General features: G+C 37.4%; 1 protein-coding gene across 2 annotated transcripts; it reads right to left on the bottom strand.

Moving 5' to 3' along the window:
- Window positions 1-4,228: 4,228 nt before the first annotated feature.
- On the bottom strand, window positions 4,229-10,265 carry LOC109171559 (cysteine-rich receptor-like protein kinase 2). 2 transcript variants are annotated; one of them, XM_019320602.1, is made up of 9 exons: window positions 9,965-10,265; window positions 8,192-8,730; window positions 7,421-7,703; window positions 7,215-7,328; window positions 6,568-6,707; window positions 6,259-6,469; window positions 5,712-5,949; window positions 5,466-5,616; window positions 4,229-4,708 (listed from the first exon to the last, which is right to left on the bottom strand). In XM_019320602.1, the coding sequence occupies exons 2-9, from the start codon at window positions 8,690-8,692 to the stop codon at window positions 4,367-4,369; spliced, it is 1,980 nt and encodes a 659-aa protein (XP_019176147.1). In that variant the 5' UTR covers window positions 8,693-8,730; window positions 9,965-10,265; the 3' UTR covers window positions 4,229-4,366. The 2 variants fall into 2 exon arrangements, with proteins under 2 accessions (XP_019176147.1, XP_019176146.1); XM_019320601.1 differs by having other exon boundaries at window positions 8,192-8,725; window positions 9,969-10,265.
- Between the last annotated feature and the right edge of the window lie 1,773 nt (window positions 10,266-12,038).

Genomic DNA, 12,038 nt, shown 5'->3' with positions numbered 1-12,038 from the left:
GCGTTCGCGTGTCCCACATTGTTCCTCCCCCACTCCGCTTGTTTTTCGCCATGCAAGTCACGTCGCCGCTATCCCCGCGACTCCCGCTTCCACACCGCGCACGCTGACTAACATCCTCCACCATGCACGCCGCACCTACCTCCCCCCCCCCCCCTCTCACGTCGTACCTACCTCCCGCACCTACCTCCCCCCTCACGCCGTACCTACCTCCCCCCTCACGCCGTACCTACCTCCCCCCCTCATGTCGTACCTACCTCCCCCCTCACGTTGTACCTACCTCTTCCCCCCTCACGCCGTACCTACCTCCCCCCTCACGCCATACCTACCTCTCCCCTTCCGGTCCATGCTCTTCACCCCGGCCCACCATGCGTGGTTGTCTTCGTAGCCCAACAAGACTTGGGCCAACCTCCTTCTTTCACCACCCCCACTTGGGTCAATACTTTCCCAATAAAATGGACCCCCTAGGGTCCCATATCCCCATCACAAGTCCCCCACTTCTTTTAAGTATCTTGATGCCTAAAGGAAGTAGAATTCGGTACAACCACATCCTTTCTTTCTCAAACTCAACCTCTAGTTCCCAAGCTTTCATGATATCCCCATCAGGTAATTAAGCTAATAATTATCATAAACTATCTATACTACTAATAAAAACAAAATCCTACTTTTTGCAACTTTCCGCCCAAACTACCTCCCCAAACTTTTAGTATATAAAATCTAATGATTATTATGGTAATTAAGCTAATAAGTACACGAATATTAGTATAATTGACTAATTATTACTATGGTAATTAAGCTAATAATTACCATAATAATAGTATAATTACAATTAAACATGCGTCGTTGTTTTTTTTTTTTCTAATGAGAATTAATTCATTCAGATATTGAGGAAGAAAAAAGTGAAGGCGATAGGGTGAAAAAGAATATACTTAAAGGTATAAAAGTATAATTGCACAGATATTAGTATAATTACCTAATAATTATTATGATAATTAAGTTAAACATGGGTCGTTGGATTTATTTTTATAATAATTACAATTAAATTATTTCTCCTTTTTTTTCATATTTATTTTAGTAATAATATAATTACATAAATCAAATTACATATCGATTATTTTAGAGATAATTACAGACAAACGAGTCATATATTATTCGATTAATTGAGTGATACTTTTGCACTAATATTATAATTAAATAAATATACACTTTCAAATATTAGAATTGTTTATAATTTCATATTTAATTTTATTATCTAAATATATAATAACAAATTTTATCTGTGCATCACACGGGTAATTGAACAATTATTTGTTCGAATTCAAACAAGGATAACATCAGAAAACATATATTCGTTGTTCAAGTGGGGGTGGGAGAAGGAGGTTGGCCCAAGTCTTGTTGGGCAAGAGAGAGAAGCATTGCATGCATGCTGGTCCAAAGGAAGAGGTGGTGGAAGAAGGAGGTTGACCCAAATCTTGGTGGGCTAGAGAGAGAAGCATGGCATGCATGGTACGTGGTCCAAAGGAGCTGGTGGTGGAAGAATGAGGTTGGTCCCAAGTCTTGTTGGGCTAGAGACACAAGCATGGCATGCGTGGTGGTCCAAAGGAGGAGAGAGAAGGAGTTGACAAGGAAGAACCACCAGCGGCCGATCAACTACTGATCGGCAGGGCAACCCGCCAGAGTCCTAGCGACGAGGCATGGCCGGTGTGGTCTCGTCGGGTCGGCGGCGCCCTACCGGTGCGGCCAGTTAAGGTTCGGTGGGGCAGCCCGCCGGAGTCTTGGTCGGCACGGCAAGTGAAGGCAGGCAGGCTGGAGTTGGAGTAAAAAGGAGTAAAAGATGTTGCCAGTAGGGATCGAAAACCTAAAATCTCTAGCATAGCAGGCACGCCTCAACCCACCAGGCCATAACAGTTATTGTGTATTAAAGCGCTACAATATATATTTGTTCCTATATTTTCGGGCTGGCAACATTAACCATGCATCGACCATGACCAGCGGCGTGGCCTGCCGGCCACCTCATGCCATGGCGTGTCCAGTGGGGGAGGTGTGCTCCCGGGCACGGCAACGGCGCCCCCACTTGAGGGGGGGAGGATAGTATTGCAGATGCGTACATCAGTACATGGGGGATTGGTAATCGACCCTTCCGGCTAGCGCATGGCTAACAATGTTAGCCCATGGACTCCCCATGGCATGGTGTGACTAGCATGGACCATGCACCCCCCGGTGCACCATCAGCGCCTCCACCGACTGGAAGTGGTAGTAAGGGGTAGAGAGGGGTGGTAGAGAAGGTGGAGATGTAGGTGAAGGCACGAGGCATGCATGGGCACATGGAGGATGGATAAGGAAGACTAGTTGATGTCGTACACTTGTCAACAATCCGGAAGCCCATCTACACTATATAAGGCACCCTTCACTCACTGATAAGTGTCAGAGACGCATACTTTTAAGGTCTATTTAGGGTGAATTCTAGGCTAAAAGTAATCCTTTGTGTAGCAATATTGTGCCAATTAGCTATGTTTTGCATTGTATTGGAAATTACCACCGCACTTTACGTTTTACAGGTTTTTAGGTAAGTTTCGGGCCTAAACGAGGCAAAGTGGCAAAACTGGAATGAAAGCGGGATAAGAAGACAAGCCGAGACCTAGCAACGAGTCCACAACGTACGTTGCAGCACACGTTGTGGAGAGACACAAACAGGGCTGAAATTCCAGAAACTTCCACGCCAAGCACAACGTGCGTTGTGACACACGTTGGGCAGAGTAAATTCCCGGACAACGCACGTTGTCCAGGCGTTGGAAGCTGCGTTGATGGGGATGCGAAAGGAAATGAAAGGGAGGCTATTTAAAGTGTTTTAGATCATATTTGTAAAAGGGGAGAGACACAATTTTAGAAAGAGAAATAGATAGCTTAGCATTTAGAATTAGAGAGAAACACTTTTGTAGAGAAGATTTGATAGATCCAAGCTTAGTTCTTGAGATATTGATTGAAGGAAGAGCTTGACAAACTCCATTTCAAGAGATCTTGCAAGACTTGATTTCATTTTCCTAATCTACTTTTGGGTATAATTTTCTACTCTTTTCTATTTCTACTTGCTTTGCTAGGGTTAGATCTATGAATGCTTTTGTGATTTTCATGTCTATTGTAGGCTAGTCTTGTTAGGGTTTGGATTGTGAAAGTGTGTGTTGATGATGCTTCCATGACTTTGTTCTCAAATTATGGATTGATTGATAACATTGCTTCTATGTCTTGTTGTTGAGGTTTGTCTTGTATGGAACCTAAGAACTTGATCACCTCCTATGGTGTTGAGGGATTGACCTTTGCTAGGTCAATCCAAGCTCCTATCCTTAGCATTTCCTAGCTCAAGGAATCCTACGGCGCTTGGTTATGAAGGGGTTGAAGGTAAGGTATTCGAGGAAAGGCTTAGGTGAAAACCTAAGCAAAGTCCTAGTAGTCTAAGTTACGAAAGGACGTAAGCCACTCCCTAGACTTAGCAATGACATCCTCTTTCCCTATGTCAAATGATCCCCTTAGCATCTTCATCCACACTAAGTAATCCAACCTTACTTGTTTATCATTTTGTTCGTTGTTGTTAGCATTCATTTCGTTCATTCACTACTATACGATGTTATTCAATTGTGTGCGCGTGACATGCTTGCAAACATTACCGATGTCTTTACTTTCCAACCTTAGCAACTTAAGGGTAACTCCAAGCGACCATCCCTTGAGTACGAAAAAATCTAGGATTCATCCCAACACAATTAAACTTTTCTAAGAAAATCAAGCTAAGAGAAAAAAGAAAAAAAAAAAACCCCGCATCAATCCCTTTCACCCTGATCTAGTGGTCTTGGTCTCATACTCTCAACCCTCTCACTTGGGTTTGATTATTGTCGATAGCATAGTTAGCTATAGCCCTTCCTTTAATTTGGGCCTTGTTCTTTGTATTTGAATCGCCATTTTGGGCCGTACATCAGGATTTGTACGTATTATTTTGGGCATGCGCCTAGGGTAATAAAGCTACTCTTTTTTCTACCCCGTTCTATATTTCTATAATCGATTTATGATGGATCCAGTCCTAATAAAACCATCATATCCAAATATTCCTAAAATATTATAACAAATCCATTTGGTGCAACCTAACGCAAGAGCGAAAATCCTAGTTTCATTAAATAAATGATGCCAAAATCATCTACTATCACTTTATTCTTCTTGCTCCCTTGAAGAAAATATAGTATAATTAGAAAAATCACGGAAGAACTTATTTCAATCACAAATGTTTCTACGTTCCATTAAATACGCAAACACAACGAAGGTAAATTACAAAGAAAATACTTCATCTGGCATTAACTCTTTTTCATATATACCAACTACAACATCACCTGGGGTAGAAAGAGCTATGAGACAAACTGGCATTTGAAGCAAAGTCTTCGTTTTTGTGACGGTACATTGGGCTATCCCAAGAACTCTTAAATTCCATGGTTTTCTCATCCAGGAAAGGAGGGTTAGAAGGAGGAGGCAACTCTTCTTCCTTCTTCACAAGCATGTGTAACACCTTGGACATGGATGGCCTTAGTGATGGCATCTCTTGTATGCATAATAGCCCAACTTGAAGCACTCTTAGAACCTCAGATTTCACACTCACATCGTGGTAGTTATGAAGCATTAGGTTTGGATCAAACAGCTCTTCCGCTGTCCCCTCTTGGAAATGCATCCATGCCTGCACATTCAAAATTATATTATTGTTAGATCATAAACGCTTACCATTACTCCAAAAGTTACAGCTTGCAGCGAGGGGGCAACATTTCTTTATATTGTCATGTTTTTGAGAGGCAGGTTCTGGACTTGATCAGTCATACCTCCCCAACAATTCCCTAATTACCTGGATAAGGGCAAGGCCATGTACTTAACCATTTAACCCAACTCATCTTTTAGTAATTTTTTTTATATTACTTAGTTATGTTTAAACATTTACTCTATATATACACAAAGGCGCCTATATATAAGGTGTGAGGGAGGGGGCAATTGCTTCCACTGCCCCTACACTAGATTCGCCCCATGCTGGACTTGACCCTTCAATGTGAAAAAGAGATTTGGCATAATTATAGGAACAACAGAAGCTAGGATTAGTATATACCTTCATGATAACTCAAATATATATATTTTCGAGAGGCAAGGTGCTGGACTTGGTCCTTTACGGGTTCGCCCAACAGTCACACTAGCCACATGGTGTTGGGCTTGGTCCTTACCGGTCTCCACCCAACATTACCACTATGCCAAAAGCTATATATAAATGAACGCGCATCTTCATTTCCCTATACCATCATATTTTTTAGAGGTAGGTGCTGGACTTGACCTTTTAAGCCTCCGCCTAACAATTCCTAACCACTTGGTGTTGGACTTGGTCCTTCACCGGCCTCCATCCGACATATATAAATATAAAACAATAGAGATTGATGCAAGGTGCTAAAACATACTACATTCACTATGCTGTCGGCGTATTCTGTGTTTTTGCTCCTGTTGTTTTGCTTTCCCGTTACAATTTCCAACAGTAATACTCCAAAACTGTAAATATCTGCCTTTTCTGTCAATTGCCCATTTGCTAAGTACTCGGGAGCCATGTATCCCCTGCAATAAATTTAAGTGAGAAAATCAACCATTTAATTGAACCTAGCTCTATCAAAAGCTCGATTATTTTGAAAAATATAGCAGTAGTTACTGACAATGTTCCGGCAATAGCAGTGCTTATATGGCTCTTATCATCATCTTGGAAAGATCTAGCCAATCCAAAATCTGCAATTTTAGCTTGGAACCTCGAGTCTAACAAAATATTGCTGGCTTTGATATCTCGATGAATAATACGTATGTTCGAGTTTTCATGAAGGTATACTAATCCTTCTGCTGTTCCTATAATTATGCTGAATCTCTTTTCCCAGTTTAAACCTTTGCCTTTGTTTTGATCTGTCATATGTGATAAAGCAAGCATTCTGTTATATTAGGATTAAACGCTTACCTTTAGCTATATAATGTTGGACATGGTCCTTTATCGGCCTCAACTCAACAATTTTCCTTCCCAGCAATTTTCAGTCTTAATTGTACAATTTTTAATCTTCGAGACTTTACCACGACATTTTCGGGAGGCAAGATACTAGATTTTGCCTCTCCCAAGTAATCTCACTAACCAGTTGGTGCTGGACTTGACCCTTCACCGGCCTCCACCCAACACAATATTAATTTATGATGTATAATTTAGTATAAACTAACACTCACCAAAAATGAAGCGATCAAGACTCAGATTTGGTAGAAATTCATATACAAGAAGGCTTTCGGGTCCAGAACAGCTGCAACCCAATAATCTGACAAGATTTTTGTGCTCTACTTGGCTAATAATGTTAACTTCATTGTAAAAATCTGTTGCTCGATGTTTGTTATTAAAAAAAAGCCTCTTCACTGCAACATCTCTTCCATCTACTAAAACCCCCTGCAATGATAATGTTATCAAATCACAAAATTTAGAATCCTTAAGATATCAACATGCTAGGATCAACCATTATATATATATATATACACTATATCAACCTTGTAAACAATGCCATATCCGCCTTGTCCTAGCTTGTTGGCTTCATCAAAAGATCCAGTAGCTTTCTCGAGTGTGGAATATTTGAAGTTCAAGCTGCTGTCATGAAGGATCTTCACTAATTTCTTGACATCATTTGGACCTAGATAGGAAATATGATAATAACATGAATGTCAACAATATTGAGCATATAATATAATATATAAACATAAATGTGCAGTCCAACTATTTAGTTGAGATGCTAGTATATTTCATAGCCAACTAACTCATGTCAAAGGTCACGAATATAAAATATAAACATTGTTGGACAGAGGCCAGTAAAGGCCAAGTTTAGCACCTAGTGGCTGAGAGATTGTTGGGCGGATGCCGGGGCCTTCAAAAGGTCAGTCAAGTCCAGCACCCAGCCTGTCGAAAATGTTATGCCGGTCTGTAAAGAAATAAAATTGCGCCTTTGCTACTAGCTATAACTTTTGGCATAGTAGTAAGCGCTTAATCTTAACAAGTGGTTTGAGTTGGTGCTGGGAAGGAAAATTGTTGGGCGGTAAAGGGACTTAAAAGGGTCAAGTCCACCATCCAACGTCTCGAAAATGTAAATTGTTAGGCGGAGGCCCTTACTATCAGCTATATTGTGTACTGTTTACATACATACCTTTTCTTTTCTTCTCTAGTCTTTTCTGTTTCCAAATGTAAAAGCCAATGAAAACCCCCACGACAAAAAGAATTGCAGAGCAAACAACTAACAGTACAATGAGTATTATATTTGCTGCAAACAAAATCGTTTAAACAGTCATAATTCGATCAAATTAAGGAATACTTTCATTAAAAAAAACAGCTTAGTAATTAACATTATATTACCTCTTGAAGATGAGGCTCCAGTAGATGGAACAGAATTAAGAAAGTTGGTATCAGAGTATCTGATGAAGCACCCAGTGTACAACGCACGACCCTCAGACCAAGGCAGACATTTTAACATGGACTTAGCCGCATTCTCCAAACATCTTCGGCAACCACTGGCATTCACAGTCTTCCAACAATTGGCCAAAACATATGCCGCCGCCGCCGCCGACTCACTGTGTCTCCTAGGTTTTGGGAGTTCAACACGCGCGTAGCCATTGTTATTTGGCGCGTTTGCAACTGCCTGCAACTAGGAGTGTTAGTGAACAGAACTTTTAATAAACTATTCGATAAGGGTAGCATTCATTTATGTTCAAACATAAATGAACAAATTTTAGAATTTGTTTAATAAACGAACAGATCAAGTCTAAACATTTGTATGCTTCTTTGCTAAGAGCTTGTGAACACGTTCATTATTGTACGTTTAATAATGTTCATGAACAAACTCATTTAATTTTCAGTTAATAATGCACACAAACATGATAGTTTAGTGTTCGTTTAACATGTACATTTGTTTGTTTGTTTGTTTAGTGTTCGTGAACATGTAACTAACACGTTTGTGAACTTGTTCGCAAACGTGTTCATTGAACGTTAACGTCAGCTTAATAAACGAACACGAACACAATTTTTAAAAATTTAACAAACGAAAATACGAAGATGAACACTAACAATTTTAACAAACAAATACGAACAGCCACTATCTGTTCGTGTTCAGTTCGTTAGCGGCCCTACCTGCAACACAGCCCTCTTAGCTGTATCTTGGAACAAGCCATCCTTCCTAGTTTTGTTCCCACAAACATATGTATCCTCTGCACCTAAACTCTGTTGAAAGAAGCTATAGTTCTCAGCGCGCATGAAACAACCGTCGAGGTAAATTCTGCCACCATTGAAAGGGAAGCACTGGGGCAGAACAGTGCGTGCTTCGGCATAGCACAATGCGCAATCGAGTAAGGAAAGATCGCCATAGCATTGTGCGAGCCCGAAGTTGGCATCGGGTCCTTTGCCGGTTATTGAAACACCCCAGCCTTGAGTGCGCATTTGGGTGCTTATGTTTTCCATGGTTGCAACAAAATTCGGGACAAAAACTGAGAAGTTATTCTCCACTTGGTGTGCACAAATCATTTTGACTGTTTGAGTTCTTGGGGCACCATTACAAACATCTAGTAAAACCAGAGTTGTCACAAGTATCAAAGGAACATATGGCATTGGGACCAAAAGGGCTGTTTTCTTCATGTTTCCAATTTGATGTTTTGATTCCGGGCCACCCTGTTCAACATATAAAATGAATGTTAAGATCATGCTCTTACCAGTACACTATTTTCTTAGGAAAGGTTGGGTGTGGCCTTTAGGACTGTGTCCAACAATTTCCTATAGCACCTGCCTGCCTTATTTTAATCCGTGACTGATATCACTTGTTAGGATCAAAGGAATTACCAATACTTCAAAAATTATAGTTAATAGCAAAGGGTACAATTTTATTTCTCCCACATTTTTGAGAGGCAGGATGTTGGACTTGGCCCTTCAGGCCTCCACCCAACAATTTCCCACAGCACCTGCCCGCCTTACTCTAATCATACTACTTTTAGGATCAAACAATTTATCACTATCTCAAAAACTATAGCTAGCAGCAAAGGACACAACTTTATTTTCCCCACATTTTCAAGAGGCAGGATGCTGGACTTGGCCCTTCAGGCCTCCACCCAACAATTTCCCACAGCACTTGCCAGCCTTACTCTAATCATACTACTTTTAGAATCAAACAATTTATCACTATCTCAAAAACTATAGTTAGCAACAAAGGGCACAACTTTATTTCTGTCACATTTTTGAGAAATAAGGTTCTGGACTTAGCCCTTTAGGCCTCCGCCAAATAATTCCTTAGTCATCTGGTACTAAACTTGACACTTTATCGACCTCCGCCTGCATTTGACTAAATAATAATAATAAAAAAAAAACATGAAGCAACAAAATATATGTCGTCATACATTAATTAACCTACATTAATGATTTCCCCATCATCACTAAATCAAAGCTTCTAAACCTAGTCTAAACTCTAGTAACTAAATTATAAATAAATTAAAAATTGATGAATATATAATAACAAAGACACAAAAAAAAAAAAATTATGATATATAAAGAACACACTTCATACTCTATTGAGACGAGACTGAATTAATAACAAACAATTAAGCAATGAACTGCTAACTATATATATTAAAGAAATTTTTGATTAAATTATCCTTTAGTAATATAACTAAATTATAAATAAATTACAAATTGCTGAATATAATAACAAAGACACAAAAATTAAAAATTGATGATATATAATAACATTTTATTAAGCTTAGCTCTTAGCTTAATAATAACAATAACAAATAAAAAAAAAATCAAAATTGATCCCCCTAAAAAAGATACGGAAATGAAATTTAGAAACTGATCAGATTACACAATAATAACATTTTATTCATAGGAGACACAAAAGAAACTGGAGACTACAATGCTCACTTACAGGGACTTTTCGAAATTCACGTTCGGATTATCAGATGAAGATTCTTGCTTGCTTCATTTCTTATAAGTTAAAACGTTGCTTCACAGGCCACAGCAACATACTATACATATGATAGATGGGTATGTATATATCTGTGTGTGTATGATAACGAAGAATGAAAGATGAGAACAGTGATGAATTGAATGAAAATACAGATGAAGAAAAAAAGCGATCGATGGTGGACTTAGCTTGCAAGTTGTATGTCAGGGAAGTCAAGCTGATAAGATAAAAAGCATTTCTTTATTGGTTTTGGACAACATTTTCTAAACGAAGACTTTGAAAGTTCTTTTGTGGGCTTATTTCTGACTGTTGATTTTACTTAAAAACATGATTGAAAAAAGGAATAAGGGTCAAATAGGCCATCGAACTGCACACGAGAATGCAATTAGGCCATTGAACTTAAAAAATCAACAATTAAGTCCCTAAACTAACGAATTTCATTCAATTTGTCCATTTTGCAGGTTTCTTAAGTTTCTAAAAGGTTAATTATCCCTCCACCTAGGATGCATATGTGGCATTTTTTAAAAATTATTTAGTTTTAAATTAGTTTTTTAATATTTAGTAAATAAAAACTAAAATAATTTGTTTTTTCTTTTTTAAATAAAATAATTTGTTAATTTTTTTAAAATTCGCAAATCACTAATATAAATTAATTATTTTAAAATTCAAAAATCACCAATCACGATAGTTTTTATTAAATAATTTGTTGATTTTTTTTTATTTCTATACTGATTATTCTTTGTTGCTAATAATACTAATACTGCTTCTTTTTTTTAAAAAAACAATAAATTATATTACTGCTAATAATAATACTAAAACTATTAATAATAGTTTTGTTTAATAATATGATACATTTAGTAATAGTATTACTGCTTTCTAATATATTGCTTTTACTGCTTTATTTCCCTTTGTAATATGCTTTGGCCAGGAACAAATAAAAAATCAACAAATTATTTAATAGAAACTATCGTGATTTGGTATTTTTTGAATTTTAAAATAATTAGTTTGTATTGGTCATTTGCAAATTTTAAACAAATTAAAAAAATATTTTATTTTAAAAAATAAAATTATTTTAGTTTTTATATATTAAACATTAAAAAACTAATTTAAAAATAAATAATTTTTTTAAAATGCCACATATGCATCCTCGGTGGAGGAGTAACCTGTTAGAAACCTGTAAAATGGACAAATTGAATGAAATTGGTTAGTTTAGGGACCTAATTGTAGGTTTTTTAAGTTCGGTGGCCTAATTGCATTCTCGTGTGCAGTTCGATGGCCTATTTGACCCTTATTCCTTGAAAAAATTATCGCTAGTCGCCCTTTGGACATTCTGGTGTCTAAATATAATAAATGTAATATATATTAAAGGGAAAATGACACTTTTTCTCCCTAAGTTATATACTTATAGCACTTTTTCCCCTTCAATTATTTATGTAAACACATTAGCCCCCTCAATTATTTTAAAAGTGGTGGTTTTTCCCCCTGATATATTAAATTGACATTTCTACCCTTAAAGTAAACATTTTATTTATTTTACTTCTCCAACAAATTATTGTGTATATGTAGCTATGGCCACGGTTCGGTTCGAACTGAACCGGACACTATAGCAATCGAATTAAAAGTTTTCGGTTATGATTCAGATCTAGAATCCAATATTTAGATTTCAATTTATTAAATTTATGAACCAAAAAAACTGGATCATGAACCGTGAACCGGCGGTTTCGGATCTGGTTCGCGATTTTGAATCGTCTTTATTTTAAAATTTTATTTTATTTTTTATTTTAAAATAGTCTAAATTCAACAATAAATGTATTTTATTTTTTCAGTTCGGAACATGAACCGGCCATTCCGATTTGCGATTTTAATAAACTCTAAATATCGCGTTTTGATTCTAAATTGTAATTAGAATATTTTGGTTTGGTTGCTATAGTATCTGTTTGGTTTGAACCAAATTATAGTAATAATTTGTTGGAGAAGAAAAATAAATGAAATATTTATTTTAAATATTTATTTTAAGGGTAAATATGTTCA

This window comes from Ipomoea nil, unplaced genomic scaffold (assembly GCF_001879475.1).
Source record: "Ipomoea nil cultivar Tokyo-kokei standard unplaced genomic scaffold, Asagao_1.1 scaffold0319, whole genome shotgun sequence".
Taxonomy (NCBI): Eukaryota; Viridiplantae; Streptophyta; class Magnoliopsida; order Solanales; family Convolvulaceae; genus Ipomoea; species Ipomoea nil.
Note: the sequence above shows the minus strand (reverse complement) of the source record. Positions and strands in the feature narration are given on the sequence as shown.